Genomic DNA, 17,955 nt, shown 5'->3' with positions numbered 1-17,955 from the left:
TGCATCCCAAACACTTCCCAAACTGGGCACTGCGCACGGCACGTGTCTATCAATCCTAGCACTTGGGAAGTAGGGGGCGGACCGGAGAATCAGAAGATCAAAGTCAGTCAGAATACATACTGAGTTCAAGGCCAGCATGGGCCACATGAGACCTTATCACAAAATAATAACAGCAAAACAAATACAAACAAGAAACCCCAGGCGAGCCGTGTCGCTCAGTTGGTAGAGTGCGTGCAGCCCTGAGTTCAATGGAACCAGGGCATAAACCAGGTGTGCTGGTGCATGCCTGTAAGGCAGAAGACAGAAGTTCAAGGTTACCCTTGGCTACAAAGTGATTTTTTGAGACCAGTTTCGGATACCTAAGACCTGTCCCCGACCTGACACCTCCCAACCCCCCCTCCAAAAAAGAAAAGGTTATACTCAAAGAGGTCCTGGGTACCAGGCGGGTAAAAAAAGAGAGAGAGAAGATTCCACATATGGCACATTGAAGAGTGCTGTCAACGGATCCTCGAAGTCTCATAAACAGAACTCTCTAGATTCTCCCTTCAGGACATCCGCCCTGGCAGTCTAGACACGCGTGTCCTTACCCCCCATCTCCAGGGGATTCGACTCGCTGACAGGAAGTGATGTGCGAGGGTCCACTCCCCTCACGTGAGAACCAGGATCATCCTCGCTCCCCACCCGCCCAGTCACGACAGAAAACAGCTGGCACAGGGAAGCCGCCCCTTGGCGAGGGAAAGACGTGAGGAAAACCCAGCCTCTTGCCTCGAGAGGGGCGTGAGGACTCTGACCCGTCCTCCATGGCCGCGGACGCCGGCCCACCGCCTACCTGGCCTTCCTGCCCCTCGATGGAGTCGTGGCGGCACCATGAGCGGCCCCGGCCCGGCCCGCCGCCCAGAGCCGCCGCCTCACACCGCACGCACAAACCCCAGCATCGTGCCCCGCAGCAAGCCCAACTTGAGAAGCTGCGCTGCCCCTCGGCTCAAGGCCGCGGCTGTCACAGCACTCGGCCCCGACGGAGGGGAGTGACCCAGGCTACCGGACGGCGCTGGCAGCGAGAGTCCTGGAGGCCCGGATTGCGGCCGCGGCTCAGGCCCCGCCCCCGGCCGGTCAGCCAGCCAGGCCACGCCCATGCTGGCCAAACCAGCCCATCCCACGGCTGGCCAACCGGCAGGCCCCGCCTCCTGCCCGTCAGCCAGTTAGGCCCCACCCCCGACCTACTGACCACTTAGAGCTGCCCTCCGACCAATTAGCTAGGCGAGATCCCAGTCAAGCTCCGCCCCTGGGTAGCGAACCTGGCCGCGCATCCCGGTAGACAGGAACCGCTCCGGGCATCCTGGACCCCATCCTGGAGACTCTAAGCCCCCAGCTTGTCCACCAACTGGGTGACATCCTCCCCATCACTCAGTGAGTCAACCGGTCAAGCTCAGCTGTCAGTTCGTCCATCCGGCGTCGATTCTGCCTCCTCCCCCAGTTGACAATCCATACCCTAGGCCTGGGTGGTCAGCCCAGAGCTCCGCCCCCCCAGACAACCCGGCAGTCCCCGCCCCTGCCCAGTCAGCTCCTGCGGTCCCGCCCCCTAGCCCAAAGTCAGCGGGCGCGCGGGTTACGTCACGCCGGAAGCGACTTCGGACCGGGGGAGGACACTTTTCCAGGTTCATGTTGCGGTAGTGTGGACGTCAGCCTTGAACAGGCTTCTGGCTTGGAGTCGTGACTGTGGCGCGAAGGAACAGAGAAAGGAAGAGAACAGAGAGGAGAAGGCGGGGATGTCTAGAAGAGGGAGAGCCCAGCCCTGGCAAGGCTGCCAGACTTCCCCACTGCCCCGCCCTGAAGCGAAATCTGACTGCACCATTTCCTCCAAAGTTTAAGCAAGCATTTTCCAGTAGCCCTTTCTAAAATCAGGCAATGTAGCTTGGCGCCCATTGGATTCCTACAACGTTTTTGTCCGTAAACTAGAGCTTCATTCTTGCAGTTAGAAGTTGTACACCAGGTTATTCATCTCCCTGGCCCTCACTTTTTTTTTAATGGGAAGAAAAAACAAAAACAAAACCATAAAACCATGTGAGTGCCTCGGGTATATGTTTACACCCAGTATGCATAAATTCTCAAACAGAAATCAGTTCAGCCTGTGACACATAAGACCTACATAGACGCAAGACCTCCACAGATGCTAACTATGGGTTTTTGTTTTATGGGTATTGAAGCTCCCATAAAATAGAAAAATTGGCCAGGGTCCTGATTTATATTTAGATTAACACGAGACTTAAGGCTTCTGTAGCCAGAATTGCATTGTTAGCATTTTTATCAAATGAGGCAAGGAAATATTTTTTTTCTCATGTAGTCACTGTGTTTCATCCTTCTCTTTTAACTTTGTCTACAAAGTCTTATGACTAAAAATAAGATGGACATTTTGTGATCTGGTCGGATTCTAAAAAACTCCTGGCATCAAACACTTCCAGTCACTGAGAAACCCACTGCTGGAACAGGAGAGATAACTCAGTGGACAAAAGTCCTTGCTGTGCAAGCATGAGGTCCTGATTTTAGATCCCTAGCGCCCATGTAAAAAGCTGGGCTTGGTCATGTGCACATTTGCAACCCCAGCACGATGAGAGGCAGAGATGGAAGGATCTGTCTTGCTGGTTGCCAGACACTTCCGGTTCAGTAAGGAGTAAGGAGAGTGACAGAGCAGGATACCTAATGGTCTCTGGCCTCTGTCTGTACACTCCTGCACACAAACAAACACAACTTGCTTAGTCATTCCGTTAAGAACAAATGATTAAGCATACTGTAGTGGTTTGAATAAGTTTGGCCCAGAGAGTGGCACTATTTGGAGATGTGGCCTTGGAGTAGGTGTGTCACTGTGGGGGTGGGCTTTAACATTCTCCCTAGCTTCCTGGAAGTCAGTATTCTCTTAGCAGTCTTCAGATGAAGAGGTAGAACTCTCAGCTCCTCCTGCACCAAGCCTGCCTGGAGGCTGCCATGCTTCCACCTTGATGATAATGGACTGAACCTGTAAACCAGCCCCAATTAAACGTTGTCTTTATATTGTTGCCTTGGTCATGGTGTCTGTTCACAGCAGTTAAACTCTAACATTCTGTCTGTTTTTACCTGTTTAAAATCTGGTCCATCCTCTTTCTAAGTATTGGCTGGCTCCATCAACTCCCAAGAAAGTGTGCCTTCTTGGGGGTCTTAAAAAGGACAGGGGAAAAAAAAAACGTATCCTTCAGAGTCCATAGCCATAGTGTATCAAGTATTTGAAGTTACTGTACTACATAGTAGGTATTTGGCTATACCCGTACATCGTATTATTCCAGCACAAGCTTTTCTGTATCATTAACATCTGATATAGTGAATCAGTCAAGATCAAGAGTCAAGGCCATACATGATGGCATATGCCTTTAATGCCAGTGCTTTAATTTCAAGGTCAACCGAGTCTACATAGTGAGTTACAAGACAGCTAAAGCTATATAGTGAGACGAGAGAGGGAGAGAGAGAGAGAGAGAGAGAGAGAGAGAGAGAGAGAGAGAGAGAGAGAGAGAGAGAGAGAAGTGGGTTCTGGGTTTTTTGTTTGTTTTGACAATCTCACTTTGTAGCCCTAGCCAGCCTGGAAACTACTATGAGGACCAAGCTGGCCTTGAAATCACATAAATCTGCCTGCCTCTCCATCCTGAACGCTGGGATCAAATGTATGTGCTACCACACACCCAGCACATGGGTTTTAGTTCTGAAAATTTATTATAGAATATTGAGGATTATCTACAGTGTGCCTTAGATTCTCCATCTATAAATATGGATTGCTTAAAATGACAGCACCTACATACGAGCTACTACTATTACTACATATTCCCAGAGCATCTGCTAAAGGGCAGTGGCGACAGTGTTTGTGTGTGGAATAAAATCATTACTCTCAAAACTAATTTAACTCTTCCAGTAATATTTTCCCCCAGCTGTCTCAGGGAAATTCTCTAAGACTGCTCCATAAAACCAGGCTTATCTGGCTAGATAGCTTGTTTTGTTTTTGTTTTTGTTTGGTTTTTTGTTTTGTTTTTTGTCAGCTTGGCACAATCCAGGATTATCTGAGGGAGCTGGGGAAGTGCCCCCATCAGATTGGCCCTTAGCGTATTTTCTTAATGACTGATGTGAGAAAGCACAGCCCACTGAGAGCAGTGCCACTCCTGGAGCATGTGGTCCCTTGGTTGTATAAGAAAACTGAGGAGTATGCCATAAGCAACACTCCTCCATGGCCTCTGCTTCAGTTCCTGCCTCCAGGTTCCTGCCCTGCTTGAGTTCCTGTCTTTGCATCCCTCAATGATAGACTATTGACTTAGTTAGGATTTTCATTGCTGTGAAGAGACACCATGACAAAGGCAATTCTTATAAGGACAACATTTAATTGGGGCTGGCTTACAGGTTCAGAGGTTCACTCCATTATCACCAAAGCAGGAAGCATGGCAGTGTCCAGAAAGGCATGGTGCTGGAGGAGCTGAGAGTTCTACGTCTTGTTCCAAAGGCAGCTAGGAGAAGACTGATATCCAGGAAGCTAGAAGAAGGGTTTCTCAAAGCCCACCCCAACAATGACACACTTCCTTCAAGAAAGCCACACCTCCTGATAGTGTCACTCCCTGAGCCAAGCATATTCAAACTACCACAACTATGAGGTAGGCATGTAAATAAACCCTTCCTCCTTATCAAACAGTAGAATGTAACTAGAACAGTGGTCCTGCTATGGTTTTTCTACAACAGCACCAGCCTGACTGTGTTGGTGGGTTTTTATGTCAACGAGACAAGAGCTTGAGTCACCTGAGAGGTAGAAACTTTAATTGAGAAAATGTTTTTATAAGATCGGCTATAGGCAAGAGTGCAGAGCATCTTTTCTATTAGTGATTCATGTGGGATGACCCATCCTATAGTGGGTGGTGCATCCTTGGACTGGTGGTTCTGGATGCTACAAGAAAGCAGTCTGAGCAAGCCCTGAAGGGCAAGCTAGTAAGCAGCATCTCCCATGACCTCTGCATCATCTCTTGCCTCCAGGTTCCTGCCATGATTGAGTTCTTTTGGTGATGAATCCTTGGATGACGAACTGTGATATGGGCCATGGCATTTTATCGCTGCACTAGTAATCCTAAGACACTGATCAATTCAGGCATTTTTGCCCCATTTTCACTCAGATTAAACCCTCAGTCACTTAAAAGTCTTGGAAAATAACTGTTGTCTAGTCTAGTAACCTCAAGTCCTGGGGTTTTTGTTTGTTTGTTTGTTTTTCCTTCAGAGAGTTAGGGATCAAACTTAAAGTTTGCATATGCTAGGCAAAATCACAACCATCTGTAATGTCTGATTATGGCTGTTCTCAAACTCCTGGACTCAAAAGTCCTTCCTGCTATAGAGTAACTGGATCCACCATGTATATACCACCATTTCTGGCTGGCTTCATCTCTTCATTATATGGGAGATAGGTCTTAGAAACCTGTCATTGTCTTTCCCTTCCCACCAAATGTCAATGGTGTGCTTTCAATATTCATTCCACAACAACAAGGATTCTCATTTTGTTTTCCATTATGCAGAATAGCAGCAGTTACTAAGCTGGTAGTCACTATTTCTTAAGTGAACTTGAGCATCGTTTGCCCCTTGATCATTCCAGCATAATGAATCACTTTCTTGTCTCCATTCCTATCTGCTTGTAGCGCTTTACCTAACTTCATGGGCTTGATCTTTTTATTCATTTCCTTTTTGCTCTCCGGAGTTGATCACTCTAAAAGGTGAAAATTGTGAAATTTATCATAATTTGTTAAGATCCATCTGGTATTGAGTGTAACACCTTTCAAAACATTCCCAGAAATGCAATCTAGAAAATGCAATCCTCCCAAACTATTTGTGCCATAATATAAAATCAAATTTGTGTGTGTGTCCAGCCTTGTCCTCCATTGCTAGCCAGTCTACCAGTCTCAAAGGCTACAATTTAAGTTCAAGGCCTAGGAAGCTACAGATGATTCTGCCCGGAGACTTTAGGCCTCTATGTTGACAGTTGAACCTACTTTTAAATCCATGAATCCCAAGTATGGGAATAAGTGCACAGCTAAATGCAAAGAAACAGAGATATTGACAGTCCTTGTATCTATAGATTACATGCCATGGATCTAACTAGACACAGATATAAAATGCCCAGAAAAATTACACCAGTGTTGAAAATGTGAAGACTTAATGTCATTTCCCCCTAAGCAATATGATATAAAAACTGTTTCTATTGCTGGAAAGATGGGTTAGAGGGAAAAAATACTTGCCATGTAAGCACAAGAATCCAAGTTCTATCCTCCAGAACCCACATTTAAAAAAGAAAAAGCTGAGTGGTAGGTAGCACACTTACATTCCTAGTGCCAGGGCATCAGACAGGCAGCTCCCTGTGGTTCTCTGGCCAGCCAGAATAACCCATTTGGCATGCCCTGTGCCAAAAATTAAATGGGGAGCTGAAGATATGGCTCAGTAGCACCTTTTGCTTTCAGAGAGGACCTTGGTGCAGATTCCCAGCACCCACACAGCAGCTCACAACCATCTGTAGCTCCAGTTTCAGGCGATTATCAAAGAGAATGCTCTTCTGGCCTCTGCATATACCAGGCATGCAAGCTCCCTCCTACATGCACAAGTGCTTGTACATTCATGAGCTGCACAAACACAGGAAAAAACTACAGAGATTTACTTTGTACTGGATACTGTAAATAATAGAGAAATTATTTAAGACAAAGGGAATATAGATGAGCTTTGTGCAAATAATGTATCATTTTATGTGTGGGACTTGAATGTCCTCAGAGTTTGGGGTTTGAATGGGATCTTGGGACTAGAACCCCAGAAATGCCAAAGAGTCTACCTGTATTTAGGCTTGCTCCAGCCAATCAGATAGCCAGCATTGCGTGGATTTGCCAGTGACTCAAAGCAAGCAAGGCAGTAAAAACACTTTTAGTGGAAGTGGAAAAAAATGCAGGTGTGCCCTCTAAACCTGAGAAGCCATTAGCAGATATGAGTAGGTGGGCAGTTAATTAAAAGTAAGCATATAAAAAAGTTGGCTGGGGAGCGCAGGGTAGGGTAGCAGGAGCGCAGGGTAGGGTAGCAGGAGCGCAGGGTAGGGTAGCAGGAGCGCAGGGTTGCCTGACACGATCCAGCCGGATCAGTGCCAGGGTAGCAGGAGCGCAGGGTTGCCTGACACCCACCAGCTACCCACGACCCCCGCCGCAGGATTTTGGGACTGCTGGTGAGTGGAACACAGCTTCTGATCCAATCCAATTGCGCGGGACCTGAGACTGCATTAGTTAGGAAAGCAGAAACCGGCCTGAGTAGGGCCACAGGCCTCATCCAGCCGGATCAGTGCCTGGGTAGCAGGAGCGCAGGGTTGCCTGACACCCGCCAGCTACCCACGACCCCCGCCGCAGGATTTTGGGACTGCTGGTGAGTGGAACACAGCTTCTGCTCCAATCCAATTGCGCGGGACCTGAGACTGCATTAGTTAGGGAAGCAGAAACCGGCCTGAGTAGGGCCACAGGCCTCATCCAGCCGGATCAGTGCCTGGGTAGCAGGAGCGCAGGGTTGCCTGACACCCGCCAGCTACCCACGACCCCCGCCGCAGGATTTTGGGACTGCTGGTGAGTGGAACACAGCTTCTGCTCCAATCCAATTGCGCGGGACCTGAGACTGCATTAGTTAGGGAAGCAGAAACCGGCCTGAGTAGGGCCACAGGCCTCATCCAGCCGGATCAGTGCCAGGGTAGCAGGAGCGCAGGGTTGCCTGACACCCGCCAGCTACCCACGACCCCCGCCGCAGGATTTTGGGACTGCTGGTGAGTGGAACACAGCTTCTGATCCAATCCAATTGCGCGGGACCTGAGACTGCTCTGGTTGGGGAGAGAGAAATCCGGCCTACATAGGGCCACAACCCTCTTCCGGTCAGAAAAGCACCTGGGCAGCTGGGGCGCAGAGTCAGCTGACACTCACCAGCTACCCACAACACCCACCACAGGATCTTAAGACTTCTGGAGAGTGGAACACAGCTTCTGCTCCAATCCAATTGCACGCGGGACCAGAGACTACATTAGTTAGGGAAGCAGAAAAACGGCCTGAGTAGGACCACAGGCCTCTTCCGGCTGGACCAGCACCGGGGTACCATCAGCTACCCACGACCCCCGCCGCAGGATTTAGAGACTGCTGGTGAGTGGAACACAGCTTCTGCTCCAATCTTTAAACAGTGACAACGATAACAACTAACCCCAGAGATTACCAGATGGCGAAAGGTAAACGTAATAATCTTACTAACAGAAACCAAGACCACCCACCATCATCAGAACCCAGCACCCCCACTTCGCCCAGTCCAGGGCACCCCAACACACCGGAAAAGTTAGACACGGATTTAAAAGCATATCTCCTGATGATGATAGAGGACTTCAAGAAGGACGTTAATAACACACTTAAAGAAATGCAGGAGAACACTGCTAAACAGGCAGAAGACATTAAGAGGAAGCACAAAAATCCCTTAAAGAATTTCAGGAGAACACTGCTAAAGAGTTACAAATCCTTAAAGAAAAACACGATAACATAATCAAACAGGTAGAAGTCCTTACAGAAAAACAGGAAAACACATCCAAACAGATGATGGAAATGAACAAAACCATACTAGACCTAAAAAGGGAAGTAGACACAATAAAGAAAACCCAAAATGAGGCAACACTGGAGATAGAAACCCTAGGAAAGAAATCTGGAACCATAGATACGAGCATCAGCAACAGAATACAAGAGATGGAAGAGAGAATCTCAGGTGCAGAAGATTCCATAGAGAATATCGGCACAACAATCAAGGAAAATGTAAAATGCAAAAAGATCCTAACTCAAAACATCCAAGAAATACAGGACGCAATGAGAAGACCAAACCTACGGATAATAGGAGTGGATGAGAATGAAGATTTTCAACTCAAAGGACCAGCAAACATCTTCAACAAAATTATAGAAGAAAACTTCCCAAACCTAAAGAAAGACATGCCCATGAACATACAAGAAGCCTACAGAACTCCAAATAGACTGGACCAGAAAAGAAATACCTCCCGACACATAATAATCAGAGCAACAAATGCTCTAAATAAAGATAGAATACTAAAAGCAGTAAGAGAAAAAGGCCAAGTAACATATAAAGGCAAGCCTATCAGAATTACACCAGATTTTTCACCAGAGACTATGAAAGCCAGAAGATCCTGGACGGATGTTATACAGACACTAAAAGAACACAAATTCCAGCCCAGGCTACTATACCCAGCCAAACTCTCAATTAACATAGATGGAGAAACCAAAGTATTCCACGACGAAACCAAATTCACACATTATCTATCCACGAATCCAGCCCTTCAAAGGATAATAACAGAAAAAAACCAATACAAGGACAGGAACCACGCCCTAGAAACAACAAGAAGGTAATCCCTCAACAAACCTAAAAGAAGACAGCCACAAGAACAAAATGCCAACTTTAACAACAAAAATAACAGGAAACAACAATTACTTTTCCTTAATATCTCTTAATATCAATGGACTCAACTCCCCGATAAAAAGACATAGACTAACAAACTGGCTACACAAACAAGACCCAACATTTTGCTGCTTACAGGAAACTCATCTCAGAGAAAAGGATAGACACTACCTCAGAATGAAAGGCTGGAAAAAAAATTTTCCAAGCAAATGGCATGAAGAAACAAGCTGGAGTAGCCATTCTAATATCTGATAAGATTGACTTCCAACCCAAAGTCATTAAAAAAGACAGGGAGGGACACTTCATACTCATCAAAGGTAAAATCCTCCAAGAGGAACTATCAATCCTGAATATCTATGCTCCAAATACAAAGGCAGCCACATTCATTAAAGAAACTTTAGTAAAGCTCAAAGCACACATTGCACCTCATACAATAATAGTGGGAGACTTCAACACACCACTTTCACCAATGGACAGATCATGGAAACAGAAACTAAACAGGGACACAGTGAAACTAAGAGAAATTATGAATCAAATGGATCTGGCAGATATCTACAGAACATTCTATCCTAAAACAAAAGGATATACCTTCTTCTCAGCACCTCATGGTACCTTCTCCAAAATTGACCACATAATTGGTCACAAAGCAGGCCTCAACAGATATAAAAATATTGAAATTGTCCCATGCATCCTATCAGATCACCATGGACTAAGGCTGATCTTCAATAACAGAATAAATAATAGAAAGCCAACCTTCACGTGGAAACTGAACATCACTCTTCTCAATGATACCTTGGTCAAGGAAGGAATAAAGAAAGAAATTAAGGACTTTTTAGAGTTCAATGAAAATGAAGCCACAACATACCCAAACTTATGGGACGCAATGAAAGCATTTCTAAGAGGAAAACTCATAGCTCTGAGTGCCTCCAAAAGGAAACTAGAGAGAGCACACATTAGCAGCTTGACAACATACCTAAAAGCACTAGAACAAAAGGAAGCAAATTCACCCAAGAGGAGTAGACGGCAGGAAATAATCAAACTCAGGGGTGAAATCAACCAAGTGGAAACAAGAAAAACTATTCAAAGAATCAACCAATCAAGGAGCTGGTTCTTTGAGAAATGCAACAAGATAGATAAACCCTTAGCCAGACTCACTAGAGGGCACAGGGAAAGCATCCTAATTAACAAAATCAGAAATGAAAAAGGAGACATAACAACTGATCCTGAAGACATCCAAAACACCATCAGATCCTTCTACCAAAGGCTATACTCAACAAAACTGGAGAACCTGGATGAAATGGAGAAGTTCCTAGACAGATACCAGGTACCAAAGTTGAATCAAGATCAGGTTAATGATCTAAACAGCCCTATATCCCCCAAAGAAATAGAAGCAGTCATTAATAGTCTCCCAACTAAAAAAAGCCCAGGACCAGATGGGTTTAGTGCAGAGTTCTATCAGACCTTCAAAGAAGATCTAATCCCAGTTCTTCACAAACTATTCCACAAAATAGAAACAGAAGGTACTCTACCCAACTCATTCTATGAAGCCACAATTACTCTGATACCTAAACCACAAAAAGACCCAACAAAGATAGAAAACTTCAGACGAATATCCCTTATGAATATTGATGCAAAAATCCTCAATAAAGTTCTTGCTAACCGAATCCAAGAACACATCAAAACAATCATCCATCCTGACCAAGTAGGTTTCATCCCAGGGATGCAGGGATGGTTCAATATATGGAAATCCATCAACGTAATCCAGTATATAAACAAACTCAAAGACAAAAACCACATGGTCATCTCCTTAGATGCGGAAAAAGCATTTGACAAGATCCAACACCCATTCATGATAAAAGTCTTGGAAAGATCAGGAATTCAAGGCCCATACGTAAACATGATAAAAGCAATCTACAGCAAACCAGTAGCCAACATCAAAGTAAATGGTGAGAAGCTTGAAGCAATCCCTCTAAAATCAGGGACTAGACAAGGCTGTCCACTTTCTCCATACCTATTCAACATTGTACTTGAAGTCCTAGCCAGAGCAATTCGACAACAAAAGGAGATCAAAGGGATACAAATTGGAAAAGATGAAGTCAAAATATCACTTTTTGCAGATGATATGATAGTATATATAAGGGACCCTAAAAATTCCACCAGAGAACTCCTAAGCCTGATAAACAGCTTCGGTGAAGTAGCTGGATATAAAATTAACTCAAACAAATCAATGGCCTTTCTCTACACAAAGAATAAACAGGCTGAGAAAGAAATTAGGGAAACAACACCCTTCTCAATAGTCACAAATAATATAAAATATCTTGGCGTGACTCTAACTAAGGAAGTGAAAGATCTGTATAATAAAAACTTCAAGTCTCTGAAGAAAGAAATTATAGAAGATCTCAGAAGATGGAAAGATCTCCCATGCTCATGGATTGGCAGGATCAACATTGTAAAAATGGCTATCTTGCCAAAAGCAATCTACAGATTCAATGCAATCCCCATCAAAATTCCAAATCAATTCTTCAATGAATTAGAAAGTGCAATCTGCAAATTCATCTGGAATAACAAAAAACCTAGGATAGCAAAAACTCTTCTCAAGGATAAAAGAACCTCTGGTGGAATCACCATGCCGGACCTAAAGCTCTACTACAGAGCAATTGTGATAAAAACTGCATGGTACTGGTATAGTGACAGACAAATAGACCAATGGAATAGAATTGAAGACCCAGAAATGAACCCACACACCTATGGTCACTTGATCTTCGACAAGGGAGCTAAAAACATCCAGTGGAAGAAAGACAGCATTTTCAACAAATGGTGCTGGCACAACTGGTTGTTAACATGTAGAAGAATGCGAATCGATCCATTCCTATCTCCTTGTACTAAGGTCAAGTCTAAGTGGATCAAGGAACTTCACATAAAACCAGAGACACTGAAACTTATAGAGGAGAAAGTGGGGAAAAGCCTTGAAGATATGGGCACAGGGGAAAAATTCCTGAATAGAACAGTAATGGCTTGTGCTGTAAGATCGAGAATTGACAAGTGGGACCTCATGAAACTACAAAGCTTCTGCAAGGCTAAAGACACCATCAATAAGACAAAAAAACCACCAACAGATTGGGAAAGGATCTTCACCTATCCTAAATCAGATAAGGGACTAATATCCAATATATATAAAGAACTCAAGAAGGTGGACTCCAGAAAGTCAAATAACCCCATTAAAAAATGGGGCTCAGAACTGAACAAAGAATTCTCACCTGAGGAATACCGAATGGCAGAGAAGCACCTGAAAAAATGTTCAACATCCTTAATCATCAGGGAAATGCAAATCAAAACAACCCTGAGATTCCACCTCACACCAGTCAGAATGGCTAAGATCAAAAATTCAGGTGTCAGCAGATGCTGGCGAGGATGTGGAGAAAGAGGAACACTCCTCCATTGTTGGTGGGATTGCAAGCTTGTACAACCACTCTGGAAATCAGTCTGGCGGTTCCTCAGAAAATTGGACATAGTACTACCGGAGGATCCAGCAATACCTCTCCTGGGCATATATCCAGAAGATGTCCCAACCGGTAAAAAGGACACATGCTCCACTATGTTCATAGCAGCCCTATTTATAATAGCCAGAAGCTGGAAAGAACCCAGATGTCCCTCAACAGAGGAATGGATACAGAAATTATGGTACATTTACACAATGGAGTACTACTCAGCTATTAAAAAGAATGAATTTATGAAATTCCTAGCCAAATGGATGGTCCTGGAGGGCATCATCTTGAGTGAAGTAACACAATCACAAAAGAACTCACACAATATGTATTCATTGATAAGTGGATATTAGCCCAAAACTTAGGATACCCAAGATATAAGATACAATTTGATAAACGCATGAAACTCAAGAAGAATGAAGACCAAAGTGTGGACACTGTGCACATTCTTAGAATTGGGAACAAAACACCCAGGGAAGGAGTTACAGAGACAAAGTTCGTAGCTGTGATGAAAGGATGGACCATTTAGAGACTGCTGTATCCAGGGATCCGTCCCATAATCAGCTTCTAAACGCTGACACCATTGCATACACTAGCAAGATTTTGCTGAAAGGACCCAAATATAGCTGTCTCTTGTGAGATGATGCCGGGGCCTAGCAAACACAGGAGTGGATGTTCACAGTCAGCTATTGGATGTATCACAGGGCTCCCAATGGAGAAGCTAGAGTAAGTACCCAAGGAGCTAAAGGGATCTGCAACCCTATTGTTGGAACAACATAATGTACTAACCAGAACCCTGGAGCTCTTGTCTCTAGCTGCATATGTATCGAAAGATGGCCTAGTCGGCCATCAATCGAAAGAGAGGCCCATTGGACTTGCAAACTTTATATGCCCCAATATAGGGGAATGCCAGGGCCAAAAGAATGGGAATGGGTGGGTAGGGAAGTGGGGGGCGCTATGGGGGACTTTTGGGATAGTATTGGAAATGTAATTGAGGAAAATATGTAATAAAAAAAAAAAGAAAGAAAAAAAAAAAGTTGGCTGGGGTATGTAATTGACTTTCTCTGGTCTACTCTTAGCGGGCATGAAAGATCTAGGAAAGCTGGCAATAATTTGTCAAGTCTGGTCACCTGATTTGTTACAGATATTGTTGTTACCTTTGTGTTTTAGTTGTTGCGAAGGTGGTGGGTCAGAGTCCTGTTTCTGTACAGGCCTAGCTAGGGTCTGTTAGCATATTCACCCTCTCACAAATGTTGACTGTATAACATCATATTTCCTGCAGGACCTACCAGCATGATAGGTACATGGCTGGCTAGGGAAATACCAGTTTAATTGATTTACTTCTTAGAAATGATTAAGTGGGTTAAGATTCCTGATTTTTTTAGAAGTGTATATTGTTTATACAATATTTTCTTTAAATCATATAATATACTGTGTTTAATGGGTATGTGACATATGTCATAAACTTGAGACATCCTTAGACACTTAAAGTATTAAGTATAATTGTATTCATAAAACCATGAATTCCATGATGTTTATGGGCAAGTTGGAGGAACAAGACCTGTGGGCAGTTTAAAAATAGGTCTGTATCACTGTACTTAGCTCATAGTCAGCAGTCCTTACCCTTTCTTTTACCATGTTTCCCACCAGACTTCTTCCTGCCCCCACATAATCTCCCTCTTGCATTCACATTTTGCATATAAATATTTTACTCTAACTTCCACACATAAGAGAAAACTTATGATACTTGTCTTTATGAGTCTGACTCACTTCATTTAAAATTAAGGTCCCCAGGCTCATCATTAGTTTCATCCTTCTTTATGGCTGAATAAAATGCCTCTGAGTGTGTGTGTGTGTGTAGTGTAGTGTATATGTACATAGAATAGCTATCTCTAATCAGTAAAGGTATGTTCCTATATATGAGAGCTCTGTTTGTATGTTTATGTGTGTGTGCATATGTATGTGTCTGTGTGTATCTCTCTCTCTCTCTCTCTCTCTCTCTCTTTGTGTGTGTGTGTGTGTGTGTGTGTGTGTATGTCCTGAGTGTGTGTTTCTGAAGATTGAACCTTGAACCCAGAGCCTTAAGCAAGCTATCCAAGTGCTCAACACTGTTGCGTAAATTTTTCCTCCAGTTGAAACATTCCCGGCAGGAAGTGAGGGAAAGGTTCAGGAGACTCAGAAAGTAAACACACCTCTCCTGTCTAGGGAAAAAATGAAACTTTCAGAGTTCAGGAATGCCCCTCCTCAGGGTTACAGAAGCAATAAATACCTGCTGGGGGAGGAGACTGACCAGTTGAGCTGCTGAGAGGAGAGTCTGGGACCTGGTGTGCTGCCTGCAAATCCTGCAGCTTTGTGAGTGGTTACCCTTGTGGAGCAGGCTTCTTAGTAATGCATTTGAGTTTTCTCTTCTGCTGTAACACCTCCTCACTCAATAACCCTAAAAGAAAATCACTGTTTTACCAAGTTTAGCTTTATAGAAACATTACTTTGACCTATTTTGGCTTCCCTATCGGGCATGAGTAGACATGTGTGTGTGTGTTGTGTCTCCCCAGGAAAAGTCTTTTACACCACAAACACTGAGCAACCTCACCAACCTTGGGCTTGGTTTTAATAATGGAGATACAGTGTTAGTAGTGGGGAAAGTGTGTGGTTGTTTAAGACAATAAAAAATGTATGAGAAAGAGGAAAAGGTGTGTCCAAAGAGAGTCATAAAACTGGTTTGGCAGAGTAGAACAGGTGAAGCAAATGAAAATCAGGTTGGTCAGGTGAGCTGTAGGAAGGCCAAGGTGCAATCTGAATTTGAGACAACTGAGTTTAGACATTAAATCTGTAGGCAATGAGAACCTATAGGCTTTGGTATAAGACATGGGCATTTATGGGCAAGCTTTCTACCACTGGAGCTCCATGCCCAGACAGAAAGAGTAAAGCAGACTTCATCAAGTGTCCATTAGAAGTTAGGCAGCAAAATGGAGATATTGTGGGAGCACCCATTGGCCCAACCTCAAGGAAATCATGTAAACAAAACTTATAATCAAGTTAAGGTGGTATTTGCTGAGCTAGAAGAATGAATAGACGATTCTCAAGGTCCATAAATGCCCAACAGATACATAAAAAAAAATCTCAAAACCACTAATCACTAGGGAAATGCAAATTAAAAGCAGGTGAGAGCCAGAGAGATGGCTCAGCAGGTAAAAAGCACTTACTACACAAGCCTGACAACCTGAGTTCAATCACAAGAAACCCTGTAAAAACCCATCAGGGTGGCCAGTGTCTATAATCTCTGCAGTTTTACAGCAAGATGGGAGACAGACTAGAATCACCAGGAAGGTTGCAGCCCAGCCAGCCTTGAGTACTTACCATGGCAGAAACAAGAGACATGCTGACTCAAACATAACATGGGAAACACAGGAGCTATTTACTGCCAGAAGCTATCTTCTGACCTCTACACATCATAGCATGTATGTTTTCACCCTGAAAAAATAAACAGCAACAGCACAGTAAGCCTGAAAACTTGAGTTCACACATATCAAATAGCTAATATACAAAGAAAATAGGGACTAGAGAGATAGTTCAGCAAGTCAGAGCTGTAATGCTCTTGCAGGGAACTCAGGTTTGGTTCCTAGCACCCACATGGCAGCGCACAAACATCTGTAACTCAAGTTCTAGGGAGTCAATGCCCTCTCCTGGCCTCCATGGGCACTGTATGTATGTGGTACAGTTACATATATACAGGAACAACATTCGTCATACACATAAAATGTAAACCAATCTTTAAAATGTAATCCTTTTAAGAAATGAATCCTTTTAAGAAGACAGAAGGTAACTTTGGAACTGTATAGAGAGAAAGTCATCTTATCACTGATGAGAGTATGAATAGGTGAGAGCATTCTGGAAAGCAGAATTCAGGTTCCTCAAAAATTTTAAAATAGAACTGTGGTATGATCCAGCACTCCCATTACTGTATGAAGCATTCAAAGGTAATTGAAGCGTTTTGTTTGCACTCTTGGGTTCATTCAAGTTTTATTCACAACAGCTAAGATGTGTAATCAAATTACTTGTTCATCAAAAAAGACACAAAGAAATTGGGTGTCTGTATACACAGCAGGATAGTAACTTTTAAAAGGAGCATTCCTCTAACAAGAAGATTTTATCCTTTATGACATGAACAAAGCTGAAAATATAGAGAAAGGCCACTTAGACATAGATTGTCAAGGGCTGCATGAGTCTACTTCTATGTGACATCTAAAAAAGTTGAATTCATAGAATGGGCGGTGGCTACTAGGATGATAGAGAAGGATCTGGGGAGGCTGGCCCAAGGTAGAAAGTTTCTGTTGGACGGGAGAGAGCCACTGTACAGCATAGTGACAGCGCTTAATTATAATGTATTATAGTTTTGAAAGTTGCTAATATTTTAGTTGTCACAAAAGATGCACAAATGTCATAGGAAGTAGTGCATTCATGTCAAGTCAACTTAGCCATTCTATATTATATATACTCAAATCAACATGTGCATGATAGATATATGCAGAAGGTAGATTAAAATGAATAAAATGTTAAAGGATATTTCAGAAACAATTTCTGGAACTTCAAAACGGACTCTGCAGTAGATGGTAATATGGCACCTGAGTCATGTTTACTGTATTTGTTAGTATTCTGGATCCTAAAAGAATATTCTTGTTTATAGGAGCCACATGAGGAAAGACAGAGAGTTACAGTGTCTGCAACCGCTTCTTAACAGAACAGTACTGAGAGAACCAGTAATAAGGGGTGTTGGTGTACATTCCTAGACAGAGGATTGACAAATTTACATGATAGAGATAGATACAGAGATAATTGATAGATACATATAATAGAAGATAGATTTGCTGTCTAGATGATATATTGCTACAGGATAGACACATGATGGATTTATATAAAAAGATTATAGATAGATAGATAGATAGATAGATAGATAGATAGATAGATAGTGGGGTGAGTG

The 17,955-nt window shown here is 43.6% G+C and overlaps 1 protein-coding gene across 2 annotated transcripts in view; it reads right to left on the bottom strand.

Moving 5' to 3' along the window:
- Slc35f5 (solute carrier family 35 member F5) overlaps positions 1 to 1,530 on the bottom strand; it is a 35,314-nt gene extending 33,784 nt beyond the window's left edge. The window contains exon 1 of one of the 2 annotated variants that reach the window (XM_021155699.3): positions 1,296 to 1,530. In XM_021155699.3, coding sequence (XP_021011358.1) covers positions 1,296 to 1,401 — 106 coding nt within the window. In that variant the 5' untranslated portion in view covers positions 1,402 to 1,530. Of the gene's footprint in view, positions 1 to 829; positions 1,112 to 1,295 lie in introns of those variants that run through there. The other variant, XM_021155706.3, reaches the window with a different exon arrangement.
- Positions 1,531 to 17,955: the final 16,425 nt, after the last annotated feature.

The sequence above is a fragment of the Mus caroli genome, unplaced genomic scaffold (assembly GCF_978045245.1).
Source record: "Mus caroli unplaced genomic scaffold, Mus_caroli_1 scaffold_1, whole genome shotgun sequence".
Taxonomy (NCBI): Eukaryota; Metazoa; Chordata; class Mammalia; order Rodentia; family Muridae; genus Mus; species Mus caroli.
The sequence above is the reverse complement of the archived record's forward strand: the minus strand, read 5'-3'. Positions and strand labels throughout refer to the sequence as shown.